The 11,660-nt window shown below is 36.7% G+C and overlaps 1 protein-coding gene across 5 annotated transcripts in view; it reads right to left on the bottom strand.

Annotated features, from left to right (window-relative positions):
* Positions 1-1,801: 1,801 nt before the first annotated feature.
* Positions 1,802-11,660, bottom strand: part of Cacnb4 (calcium voltage-gated channel auxiliary subunit beta 4) — a 270,533-nt gene continuing 260,674 nt past the window's right edge. For all 5 annotated transcript variants that reach the window (XM_070023272.1, XM_070023273.1, XM_070023282.1 and 2 more), the window contains 2 exons: positions 5,220-5,405; positions 1,802-2,839 (listed from right to left, as the gene is read on the bottom strand). In XM_070023272.1, the coding sequence (XP_069879373.1) occupies positions 2,579-2,839; positions 5,220-5,405 (447 nt within the window). In that variant the 3' untranslated portion in view covers positions 1,802-2,578. The remainder of the gene's footprint in view (positions 2,840-5,219; positions 5,406-11,660) is intronic.

Here is an 11,660-nt window from a genome sequence, read left to right as displayed (position 1 = left end):
GGCTTTTAAAAAAGGAAGATGTGCATCTCTTATTCACTTGAAGAAGATAAACTTATTACAGAAGGAAAGTGAAAAATATGTAAAATTAAAGAGCAATTTTAACTATATCTTCAAGAAAATATACATCATATCCTTTCAAAGATTGTTAGCATTTGAATAAGAATGCAAAGAGAAATGGGTATGGACATTTGAAGGTAAATGATAGATGGGTTCTGTGTACAGTTATTGAATGGAACTCCCTCTGTCAATATGACATGAAGACTAGAAACAAGGGTTGAGAGGCTTTAAAAAACAAGTGACTTCCAAAAAGAAACGGTAATCTCGCAGACTAGGGGATATATGGAAAATGCTGTTACAGCTACCTGCCATAAAATGTAAATATCTTAAAGTAGTTAAATGACCAATTGCTAATGCTACCACAGAAAAAGCTGGACAGCTGTCTAGTCTAAATTTATACACCTTGGTGCACTCTTTGCAATTAAATACTTTAATGCACACAAACAAGAAACCAGTAAAGCATATAGAAAAATGTTTTGGCTAATGTTTTCTTTCTCATGCAAATATGTGCTGTACATGTAATATAGTTTTGTTTGCTGGAAAATGCTCTTCTGTGTTTTAACAAAGTATTCAGTAATGGCAGGTTATATGTTGAGTAAAGAGCATGATGGCTATAGCTCTTCTAAATTTCTGAACTGAAAGTTTTGTAAGATTCACTAGATGACAAAAGAACTGCACAAGCCAGTACCACATGTTAACTTTGAAATTTTGCTGAGCCCATATTGAATTGTATTGACTGATAGACGAGATGATATACAGAATGGTAGGTACCCTCATGATGAGCTAAATAGGGTTATATACTGTGAACAAAAGGGAAGGTATATGGTAGGCTGTGGTGGGGTTTAGGGTATGTTTAACTAATTAAGAACATGAAATGTATTTCTTCATCAGGAAAATGACTGAACTGGCACATGCTCTGAAAGCCTAGGGGAAGACAAGTTAATGTAAAAGTAATCACACATGTTTTCAAAAGCATGCTTCATGACACATACTCGTAGAAAACGACTTTTGTGGCTGGGTTTTAGAAAAATGCACACATCATAGAACTTTAGAAACAAGATCCCTTTTGTAAAGACTTTTGTGTCTTATATAAAAGGGTCAATTTCAATAATTTCTTAAAGCATAGTGAATCTAAATATTTCTTGATAAGACATGGGTCACTATAGCTATAACCCCCCAACAAGAACCTGAATAATTTCAGTGATGAGAGTTATCCACTAAAAATAAGACAACTCAAGCTCCAAAATTATAATTTTTCTGCATTAAAATGCTATAATTTTAGTGAATCAACATATTCTGAATCTTTATGATTAGATTATTTTTACTGCAAGATGTTAAATTCATCATTACTTTGAACTTTTTCCAGTTTGTCATGTTGTAATTTGAATGTATTTGAAGAAATTTTTTTTTAAATAGCGTGTTTTAAAACTTTGCTGAAGGGCTAGACATTCAGCTAAACCAAAGACAGAGACTGAGGAAAGCAACGAGAAGATACTCCACTGTGTTGGCAGGAAATACTGACCTGATGTGTGTGGTAAGTGGGCTGGATGAACTGGAGATGTTTAGCTATGCACTCAGGAGGATGGTACCACATCCTTGCTATCTGACTTCAGATCTCCAGATGTATGTAGTTGTGCTCAGATTGATTAAAGAAGAAATACCACTTCGTTTTCCATTTCTTATATACCCAGCTATTGTTGGTTTCTCTTTACTATTCTCACCCATTGCTGAAAAAATGTTGAAGTTTTTCTTCTCCTTATTTTTTTTTTTTTTGCCAACTTCAAACAAGCTAACAATACTAACTGAACAGAAAGCAAAAACACATTTTGAATACAACAGCTATGCCAGGAAAGAAAGAAAAATATTAAAATCTGAGGAGACTATATAATTTCTGCATTAAGATTTCTGAGATTCTTTTTTGGCACTATCAGTACATTTGGTAAGTTTGAAAAGCCATTCTGGTAACAGTTTAGTATATTAAAATGTTCATACATTCCAACTGTAAGTGTAAATTTAGCTTCCAACAAATAAATACTATAGCTGGTTTTGGTTTCTGTTGGTATTGTGAATTTCTTATCGTTTAGGTTTAGTTTTTTCCCGATTGGTTGTAACATGCTCAAGTAGATTTCCAGTCAATTCACCCAAATTCCAACAGGAATTGGTTTATAAATTGGTTCCAACTGGAACTGGTCATTTGGAATTTCCAGCATGGGAAATTATTTTGTATGTGCCTTCATAAATACCCTAAAATTACAAATTGATGTGTCTAAATCTATGAAGAAAACAAAAGGTACTGTTATGTAAATGTTACACTTAAAAATATCTATATGACAGGGCATCTATTATCCATCTAGATTCAAGGGCATAATGTATTTTTTTTGCCCTTTACTTAGCATCAAATGACACCAGCCCACAGCACAATAATTGTGCTGTGCTTGCCAAGTTACAATGATTGGTTTATCCTAGCAGTGCTATGACAAATTGTCAACAAATGAATATTTTTTATGTTCTTTTGGCAGCCTCAAAGCCTATGTCGGGAGTCATGGCTGTATCCCCCAGGTGAGCCTCGGTTCCTGTGTGGTTTATAAGTGTCCTGGTATGAGTCAGGGTAATCTTCTTCCACAAGAGGGTAATGATCTCGGCTATGCTGAGAACTGGAAGACAAGCGGTTCCTACTCTTCCGAGCTCTCTCATTGTGATAGTTTTCATCAGAGGTCATTAGACTTCGTCTTTCAATTGGAGAGTTCTCTGTGGAGTGATTGCTGTGCCTCATCCGCTGACTCTAAAAATATCAGATAATGTATTGATTAAATTTTGTCAGCTTCATACATGTAAGCATATAAATGTAAACATATAAATATAGATGTATGTTATATACATGTAAACATGTAAATGTATAGGACCCATTCAATAAGACATGACTAAATATCTGCCTTAATAAAGCATTTTGATAAACAGATGGTCTGTCCAAAGCATCTTGTCTCATTTATTTGGGACACAATGCATGAAGGTGCTTCAGCACTGACAGCTTATGAATTTAATTACATAAAGCCGCATGAATATGCTTCCTATTGAAAAAGCAGAACTGAAAACTGGCCATTACATGGAATGTAATGAATTTAGTAAGGCCTAAGTATTTCACTTCTTTTGCAATAAATGGGGGTTATTTTGCTGCTGGTGCATGAAGTTCAGAATAACATCTATTATTTTACTCCTTTCTTGAACTGATATTTGTCCTATTACAAGTCACACATTTGGTAGCTGAATTATAACTTTATATATTTACAAATATTTTATGAAACTATTTGTACTATCCATAAAATAATGTGTCTGTTGCTATATCCTACCTAAATGTTCTGCTTGCAGTAATATTCTTTAAAGGAGTATATAGTGTTATGGAATCAGCTAACTGATGCTTTTAAAAATCTTTGTTCCTTAACTGAGACAGCCTGCAGAAGTAATCCTCAGATATAAATTAAAATTTTCTAATATTATTAATTGAAAGTAGCATCTTAAGACAACTATTTGTTGGGTCAGAAAATGACATTGGACCTTTTTTCACTATGGTAAACAGGTTATCTGTATGTGTCCACTAGCTTAGGAAGGTCCCCTGAGTTAAAGAATAGGATCCTGACACAACAATGGTCTCAGAGAATCTTCTACAAAGTCTACTGGGCTTCACATGGAAATTAAGTGAGTCACAGACCGTGCCATTCATCTCAGCCAGGTATCTAACAATTAAGTACCTATTATTACAGGGCAAAGTAGGGCACAGGATAAAGGTCACCACATTAACTCATTAGTGAAACTGGGAGAGCCACTGTAGGTGGATGCCTTGGAGATGTTTTATCAAGTGTGTTGTATTCATAAACAAAGTGTAATGTGATACTTATTCCCATATCACAGAGGCTTAGTGTTCCATGCCTCCATACTACATCCCAGTTCAAACCCAACACAAATTGGTCAATGGAAATGCTTCACTCTGATCAGCATGCATGGAGGGAAACAAGGCAAATTGGTGCATATACACATATATAAATGTTACAATCGAACATGTCCAGTCTTAAAAGAAATTCATTTCTATGGCCATTTTTTTTTCTGTTTACCAAGATTCAGTTTTGCAGAAAAGCAAAACAGTTATAATAGTGTTTGAATTTATCTCAGAGTTAACTTTACAAAAATCTACAAGTATGGCTATCATTATAACCCATTAAAGCCAAACTAGTCATGATGCCAGACGGCTCAACTGACTACATGTTCTTCAGTCAGTTGGGGGTTGGCCATCTTCCAGTAGCTACCTGATAAATGGTGAATAATAATTAATGTAGAAAGGTAGGAATCATTTTGTGTCCTAATGCTTCTTGCTCTCTATCAGAGCAGCAAAGAAAGAAGTTCCTGACCCTATCCCATACTTCCCTAAAGGACACTTGTCATAGCTACTGACCCAGATGCACCCTAGCTATACCCAAGAAAACTTATTCTGTCTTGTACAAGGCGTAGAACAGTTCAGGCAGCACAGGAGGCAGGAATAGTTAAGGAAAGACAAAAGGCTCATCTGTCTCCAAACTGCCTGATATTTTCACTATCATATAATTTTTAAGAAGTGTCATGTGTAAGTTATGGACAGTTGCCCTGTATAGACATTAAATCTACCAAGAACTACTTTATCTCAGTAGAATCCATTTTAAATTCCCAGAGAGCAGTTGGGTGTTGATGACCTGTCATCCTAGCTGCTCAGGAGGCTGAGATCTGAGGACTGTGGTTCAAAGCTCAGGCAGGAAAGCCCATGAGATTCTTATCTCCAATTAACTACCAAAAAAGCTGGAAGTGGAGCTGTGGCTTAAATGCCACAGTGCTAGCCTTGAGCAAAAAAGCTCAGGAACAGCCCAAAGGCCCTGAGTTCAAGCCCAGGCCCAGCACACATATAGCTCCCCCCCCCCCAACACACAATCACAATTAGAGAGAGGGAAGTCCTCCAGTAAGGGTGATTCTCTGGGCAGCTTCCTCTAGAATAGGTGAGTTCCAATTTGGGTTAGTATAATGTGCTCCTCCTATGGTTCCCTCCTCACATTGAGAATCATTCCTCATTCTTCAACTTAATCAAGTTCTCTATACAATCTGAAAGGTAAGGCTGTAAAAGTAATAAGCAAAACTGACAATACCTGTAACCCAGAAATTGCAGTAGGATATGGTGAGAGTGCTGTGGAGCCCAAATTCCTCCCCAGCAGTGGGGTCATGGGGGTGCTACTGGTTGTGTGGGTAGCACGCCAATATGCCTCAAGGTACTCTCCTAGATGTTCACACGCATCCTCAAGCTGATTCTCATCCAATATGACATCAAACATTTCCTGGAGATGACAAGAAAATCCATTTTCTTCCCAAACTAGAATTTTGCCAATGAAATCTCAAAGTCCAGACATATACTAGTTATTGCAAATGGGGGGGAAAGGGTTGATGGGAAGGGATGGGATGGGAAGGGGAAACAAAGGAGGAGGCAACAATGCTTGATAAGAAATGTACTCATTATCTTGCCCATGTAATTGTAACCCCTCTATACGGTATTTTCATACACAAAAAAAATCTCAAAGTCCATATAGGATGATTTGAAGGGATAAGTTAGCAGTTTCTCAAGTTAAAGTCAAGCAAGGTGTTCCAGTTGTCCCAAGCAGAAAAATCAGAGTTCATTAACTTATTTGAATTTTTCATTATTTAAGGATACAGTTGCCTCTAAAGGTGTTACAGGAAAAGTACAGTGAAATCATGGCAGTGTTCACCTCTGTGTTCATATGTTCATGTGTTCATATGTCCCTAATTCCTAGTGGAATTCTCACTTCAGAATATGAAAGAAACAAGGTAATTGCACTGAATGAGGAGATTTAAAGGACTCAAGTGGTAAAATGCTTGTCTACTAAGTGCAGAAAATCTATCATTGGAATAAACAATTTCCAAGGTAACTATGTTGACTTAGATAGTTTTCAGAGGGCTTGTGAAAAAGATTTTATCTGCCTCATGATAAGAAGCAAGGAAAGGAAGTTTGGGTTAATAATAAAAAATCAGTCTAGTAATTGCTACTATCCTAAGCTAATTATGTGAGACAGTTTAAAAAACAAAACAAAACAGGTGAGAGCCAGGAGCCAGTGGCTCACGCCTGTAATCCTAGCTACTCAGGAGGCTGAGATCTGAGGATCACGGTTCAAAGCCAGCCCGGGCAGGAAAGTCCTTGAGACTCTTATCTCCAATAAATAAACCACTAGAAACCTGGAAGTGGCGCTGTGGCTCAAGCGGTAGAGCACTCGCCTTGAGCTGAAGAGCTGAGGGACAGTGCCCAAGCCCAGAGTTCAAGCCCCACGACCGACCAAAAACAAAAAACAAAAAGAAAAAAAAAAACAGGTGAGCGCTTAATTACAGAACAGGGGTGATACAAGGCACATCCAGTGTCGGTGTTTCTGTCATAAGGACTCTGCTCAGTATCTGTCCTGTAATTGGGAAGTTGTTCTTTAGGCGCAAAGAGAATAGAATGGCTCTTCTGTTATGGCTATCTATGTGACTGGGAACACAAACAGGATATATTCAAAATACAGACTCATTGGAGGGATACTCAGAAAACCTTGGCACTTCATACTTCACAAAAAGAAAAGCCAACTCACAGGTGTTAGCACACCCCATAAAAACATGTGGGTGGTGGTGAATCTAATATTCAGTCACTGGATTGAAATAAATTTCCTCTCCCACCTCTACTACCATCCACCTGTTTTTATGAGCTCATTTGAACAAATTAAGAACCTTAAATTCATGGCTAATACTAGGAACACTGACATTGCTGGATAGTGAGACAACTGGAAGACGTAAAGTTGGAGGTGTCTCAGTTGACTCATTCTCTTTGGTGCTTAGAACAAGGGGCTCTTAGAAGTAGATGTCACCATAGAAACTATCTCTCCCCCAATATTTACCCTTTATTTTTAGTGCAGCAGATTGAACCCAGGAATCTAGCCGGCTAAGCACATACTCTACCACTGAGCTACACCCCCAACCTACTGTTTAAATGTTTCATTACATCAATCTTCACTGAAATGTTTGATCCTATGTTACAATGTTTGAAAGTTCCTTAGAGTAGGAAAATAATAAGTGACTTCAGTCTAAACGGATTCATGTTTGAGAGGACTCAGTCAGTTCAATTTATATAGGAAAAAATCCTTTAAGAACACTTATCACTTGAATTTCTGAATTTTTTGCCTATTTTCATTCCTAAAATATTTATACAATACTGATTTCATGCCAGGTCCGATGGATATCTAGTGGCAAAAACAAACACAGCACCAAAAAAATAAAACTTCATTGTATGTTAAAGAAGCACACAAATATTAAAATCAAATTGAGAGGATGGGTAGGGATGGGAGAGATGGGGGAGTTTGATGAAAGGGGTGACATCGATCAAGATGCACTATACTCCCAAAGTGACATGTTGAATTGAATCCCTTTGTATAAATTCTTAAAGATAATAATAAAAAACTCACAAAAATATTAAAAGCCACAATAATCACATCACACTGGGACTTTAATTCAGAACACTACAGAGGCAGGACCACTTAATATTTAGATCCGTTAATGTTCTGGACCTAGAAGGAGGTCTAGAGAAACTTGTAAAAATCAAACTTATGGAAATGGAGAAATGATAAGAGTCTACCTGTAAAGAAAATAAAAGATAAAAGTGAAGCAGAGCCACAGTGAAAGAAAGAAACCATGTGGCCCCCAAGATGAGGGAAACATCCTTGGCCTTTATTGAACATATATTCTTACCAGAAGTCTCTTTTCTGGTAAAGTAACCCAAAGGAGTTTCTGGCCTTTTGCCATCATAGGCTCTTTTCTGAATTAGTTTTAATTTTCCACAGTCGTAAAGAGAGATTTGATTCTCAGGGATGTCTACAATGCTCTGATGAAGAGAGTGATGTTGGAGTACTAACTTGAGTGGAGCAAGAATAATTTCATCCCCAAAAGCAACCACAGACTCCGTTGACACAGGAAGAAAAAAAGAGGAAATAGGGAAGCACCAACCAGATGACCCCACTTGGCTTTCACAAGCTTGTGTCCCACAAATTCTAGACTGCCTGTGATGTTGAGCCTGCTGTTTATGTTTGTTTATGCTGTTTGCTGAAAGATTAGATTGCACAGATATCATTCAATAGTGTGGGTTTTAGGTCCAACAAGTCATTTTCTTGCTTTCCTAAAGTCTCAGATTAAAGAATCCCTCAGAGATTTAATCAGGATACATCAGGGTACATTGTATGCATGTATGGAAATGTTAACACAACTTGTTGTACCATTAATATATGCTAACTAAAATTTTATTTCAAAAATAAAATAGGAAAATGGTATCATATCAAGCTGAGAAGCTTCCGGAGATCAAAATAAACAACAGGCCTAATAGATGATATATAGAATGGGCGAATATTTGCAAATGGTCTGTCCAACAAGGAGTTGACATTCAGAATATACAATATACTCAGAAAGATAAACACCAAAAAAGAAACAAATAATCCAGTAAAAATAAAGGGGGTGGGTGGCTACACAGGGCTAAAAATGTAGCTCAGTGCAGAGTACCTGTCTAGCAGGCAGCAGGCCCTGGGTTCAATCCCTAGCAACATACACACAGAAAAAGAAAGGAAAAAAGGAAGGAAGGGTCAGGCACTAGTGGCTCATGCCTGTAATCCCAGCTACTTTGGAAGCTAAGATGTGAGAATCTGCATTCAAAGCCAACCACAAGCAGGAAAGTCCAGGAGTCTCTTTATCTCCGATTAATCACACATCCACACAAACAAAGCTGTAAATAGAGTGGTGGCTCAAGCGGTAAAGTTCTAGCCATGAGCAAAAAAGCTCAGAGATAGCACCCAGGCCCTGAGTTCAAGCCCTATGACTGGTACTACAAAAATAAATAAATTAATTAAAGGACAGAAAACAAGCTAAATTTAGAACTAAGCAAACTGACTTAAAAATGGCCAACAAATAAGTAAAATAATGCCCAATCTCACTAATCATCAGAGACATGGAAATCCAAACCACACTGAGGTGTTATTTCCCTCCAGTTAGAATGGCTATCATCAAAAAGGACAAGACATGGCAAATGTTGATTAGGATGCAGAGAAATGGAAACTCTTAAAGCATTGATGGAATGCAAATCAATACAGATAATATAAAAAAACAGTATAAAGATTCCTCATGAAAATCAGACTATATTATGACCCAGTAATTTCACTGTTGGGTACATACCCAAAAGAGATAAGCTATCAATGTCGAAAAACAGCTTGTACCTCAACATTTATTATTATTATTAATATACATTATTATCGCAAAAGCCAAAATATGGAAACCATATGCCCGCTGGTGGGTGAAAATGTGGTATATTTACACAATGGAATACTACTCAGCTGTAAAAAAAAAATAACGAAATCTTGTTATTTTCATCATTTGGTCAGGGTACATTTGTATGCATGTACAGAAATGTCAATAAAACCTTGTTGTACAACTAATACATGCTAACTAAATATCATTTAAAAAGTGAAAACAGGATAATGGAATTATATCAAACTGGAACTGGATGGAACTGGAAAGCACTATGTTGTTTAAATCAAGTTAGACATAGAAAGAATATGTTTCTCACTCATTTATGGACACTACTCAGTCAACCCTACAGAAGTATAGAATAGAATAGTGCACACTAGAGACACAGAAGGGTAAGTGTGAAGAGGACAGAAAGATAGTTAAAGGGGACAGGAGAAGCAAGGGAGGGAAAGAGAAAGAAGAAGGTAGTGTAATGGGATGATCAGTGGATGGGCATATCAATGTATTATGTATGCGTATGCAAAGTATGCAAATATTAAAGTGACCCCTATGAATTTATACTAATAGGTGTGCTAATAAAAATGTAAATAACAACAACAAAGAAAAAAAAGCAAGAAAGGTAAAAACAGGAAAGCAATAACCATAGCAGAATCCTATTTGAGGTTTATATCTACTGGGCTATTTTACATCTTGTACTCTCAGTACTATAGCCACAATTACATTAGAAGCAATTTTTTTAAAAAGCACTTCTCTTTGCCAATGGATAGAATATGTATACACCAAGTATGGCTGCTTTCTTAAGTCCAATCATTTCTTGCAAATTATGCTTTTGTATTGCTAAGAGAAAGCTGTGTGGTAGAAGATGGTTTGAAATTGTTTTTAGTCTTCCAAAGACACAGTTTTAAAAAAAAGCAAATTTCAGCAGCTTCACAATGAATACTCACATGGGCAGCTTATTTTCAACTGGCAAGAATTTCACACCAGTATATCTGTGATAAGTTTTCTTTCTGTTTAGGAAATAACACAGCTGCCTAGACCAGAGTGCTAACAAATCAGGAGAAGGAACTTAAAAAAAAAAAAAGTTACACAAGAAACTAAAAGAAAAAAAATTCAATGGATTACACAAACCAGCTTTGGAGATTTTTAAAATAAATAAATAAAATATTTAATATTTACAAATAAATAAATAGCCAACTCCTTGCCATGCCGGAGATGGTATGCAGAGAGCTATTTAATCAGCAAGAATCCCAGGCAGTAAACAGTTCCCACTTAGTGACACTATTGAGAACCCAGGCTAGGGGTAACAAGAGATGTTTTCAAATCACTGTCACAACCAACACCTCTGACATTCAGGATGAGATATTTTCTTCAGCTGAAGTAGGTGGAAATGGTGTGGCTGCCAAAGTAAATAAGTAGCAAAAGAGATGTCAAAACAAACTATCAAAAATTCAGGTATAGCAGGTCTCTGTTCTGGACAAGGACTTAGAGAAAAAGTAAAAACTAAAGCCCTATAAATAACTAAGCATAAAAAAAAACATGTAGACTAGAGAACAATCATGGCAAGGAATAAATAGAAAAAAACAGAGAAATTTTGCAATGTCTTTTTCCAATACTTCACTTAACCACCTGACTGGCTCCTAATTCACAGAGTAAGACATGGCTGTCTTTCCTAGGAAAGCCAACTTAAGGTGACCAGCCCTGCTGGTCTCCCTAGGAATGGGAGACAGAGAGATGTCAGTGCTAAAACCTGGAAAACCCTGAGCAGATTGAAATGATCATTCACTCTTGCTGTCACAAGAGGAGATGCAGTGATTTTTAGATCCCATTCTGAGGAATGATGAAGGTTCCGTTTATTTAAATTGTTTTGGAAGAAAAATTAGGAAGAGGAATTGTGCAAGTCATCCTTAACAGGTATGAAATACATATATATATATATATATATATATATATAATTACTTCATAGCTTAGAGGGGGCAACTTCATTAAGACTAAAGTTTTTATCCAGGAAGCTGTTATTGAATATTTAGAAACTCATTAAGCAGTTTCAACTTAAAGGTTTTCTTCATTGCTAAGTATTACCTAGAAAGAGGATTTAATACATACAAACTGTCTTATGATTTTGCTTTTCTTTACATTGCTTTGTTATACACAGAGAAAACCCTGTGTGGGACATCCTTCCTATTTCTAAGTGGAGAAAAGAGGTAATATGGGTCTGTACACTTCATCTCTCTGTGACTAGAACACGGAGACTGAAACTGTCACCACTG

The sequence above is a fragment of the Dipodomys merriami genome, unplaced genomic scaffold (assembly GCF_024711535.1).
Source record: "Dipodomys merriami isolate MVZ:Mamm:240054 unplaced genomic scaffold, mDipMer1.0.p SCAF_1, whole genome shotgun sequence".
NCBI classification, from domain to species: Eukaryota; Metazoa; Chordata; class Mammalia; order Rodentia; family Heteromyidae; genus Dipodomys; species Dipodomys merriami.
This window is presented reverse-complemented; position numbering and strand designations above follow the sequence as displayed.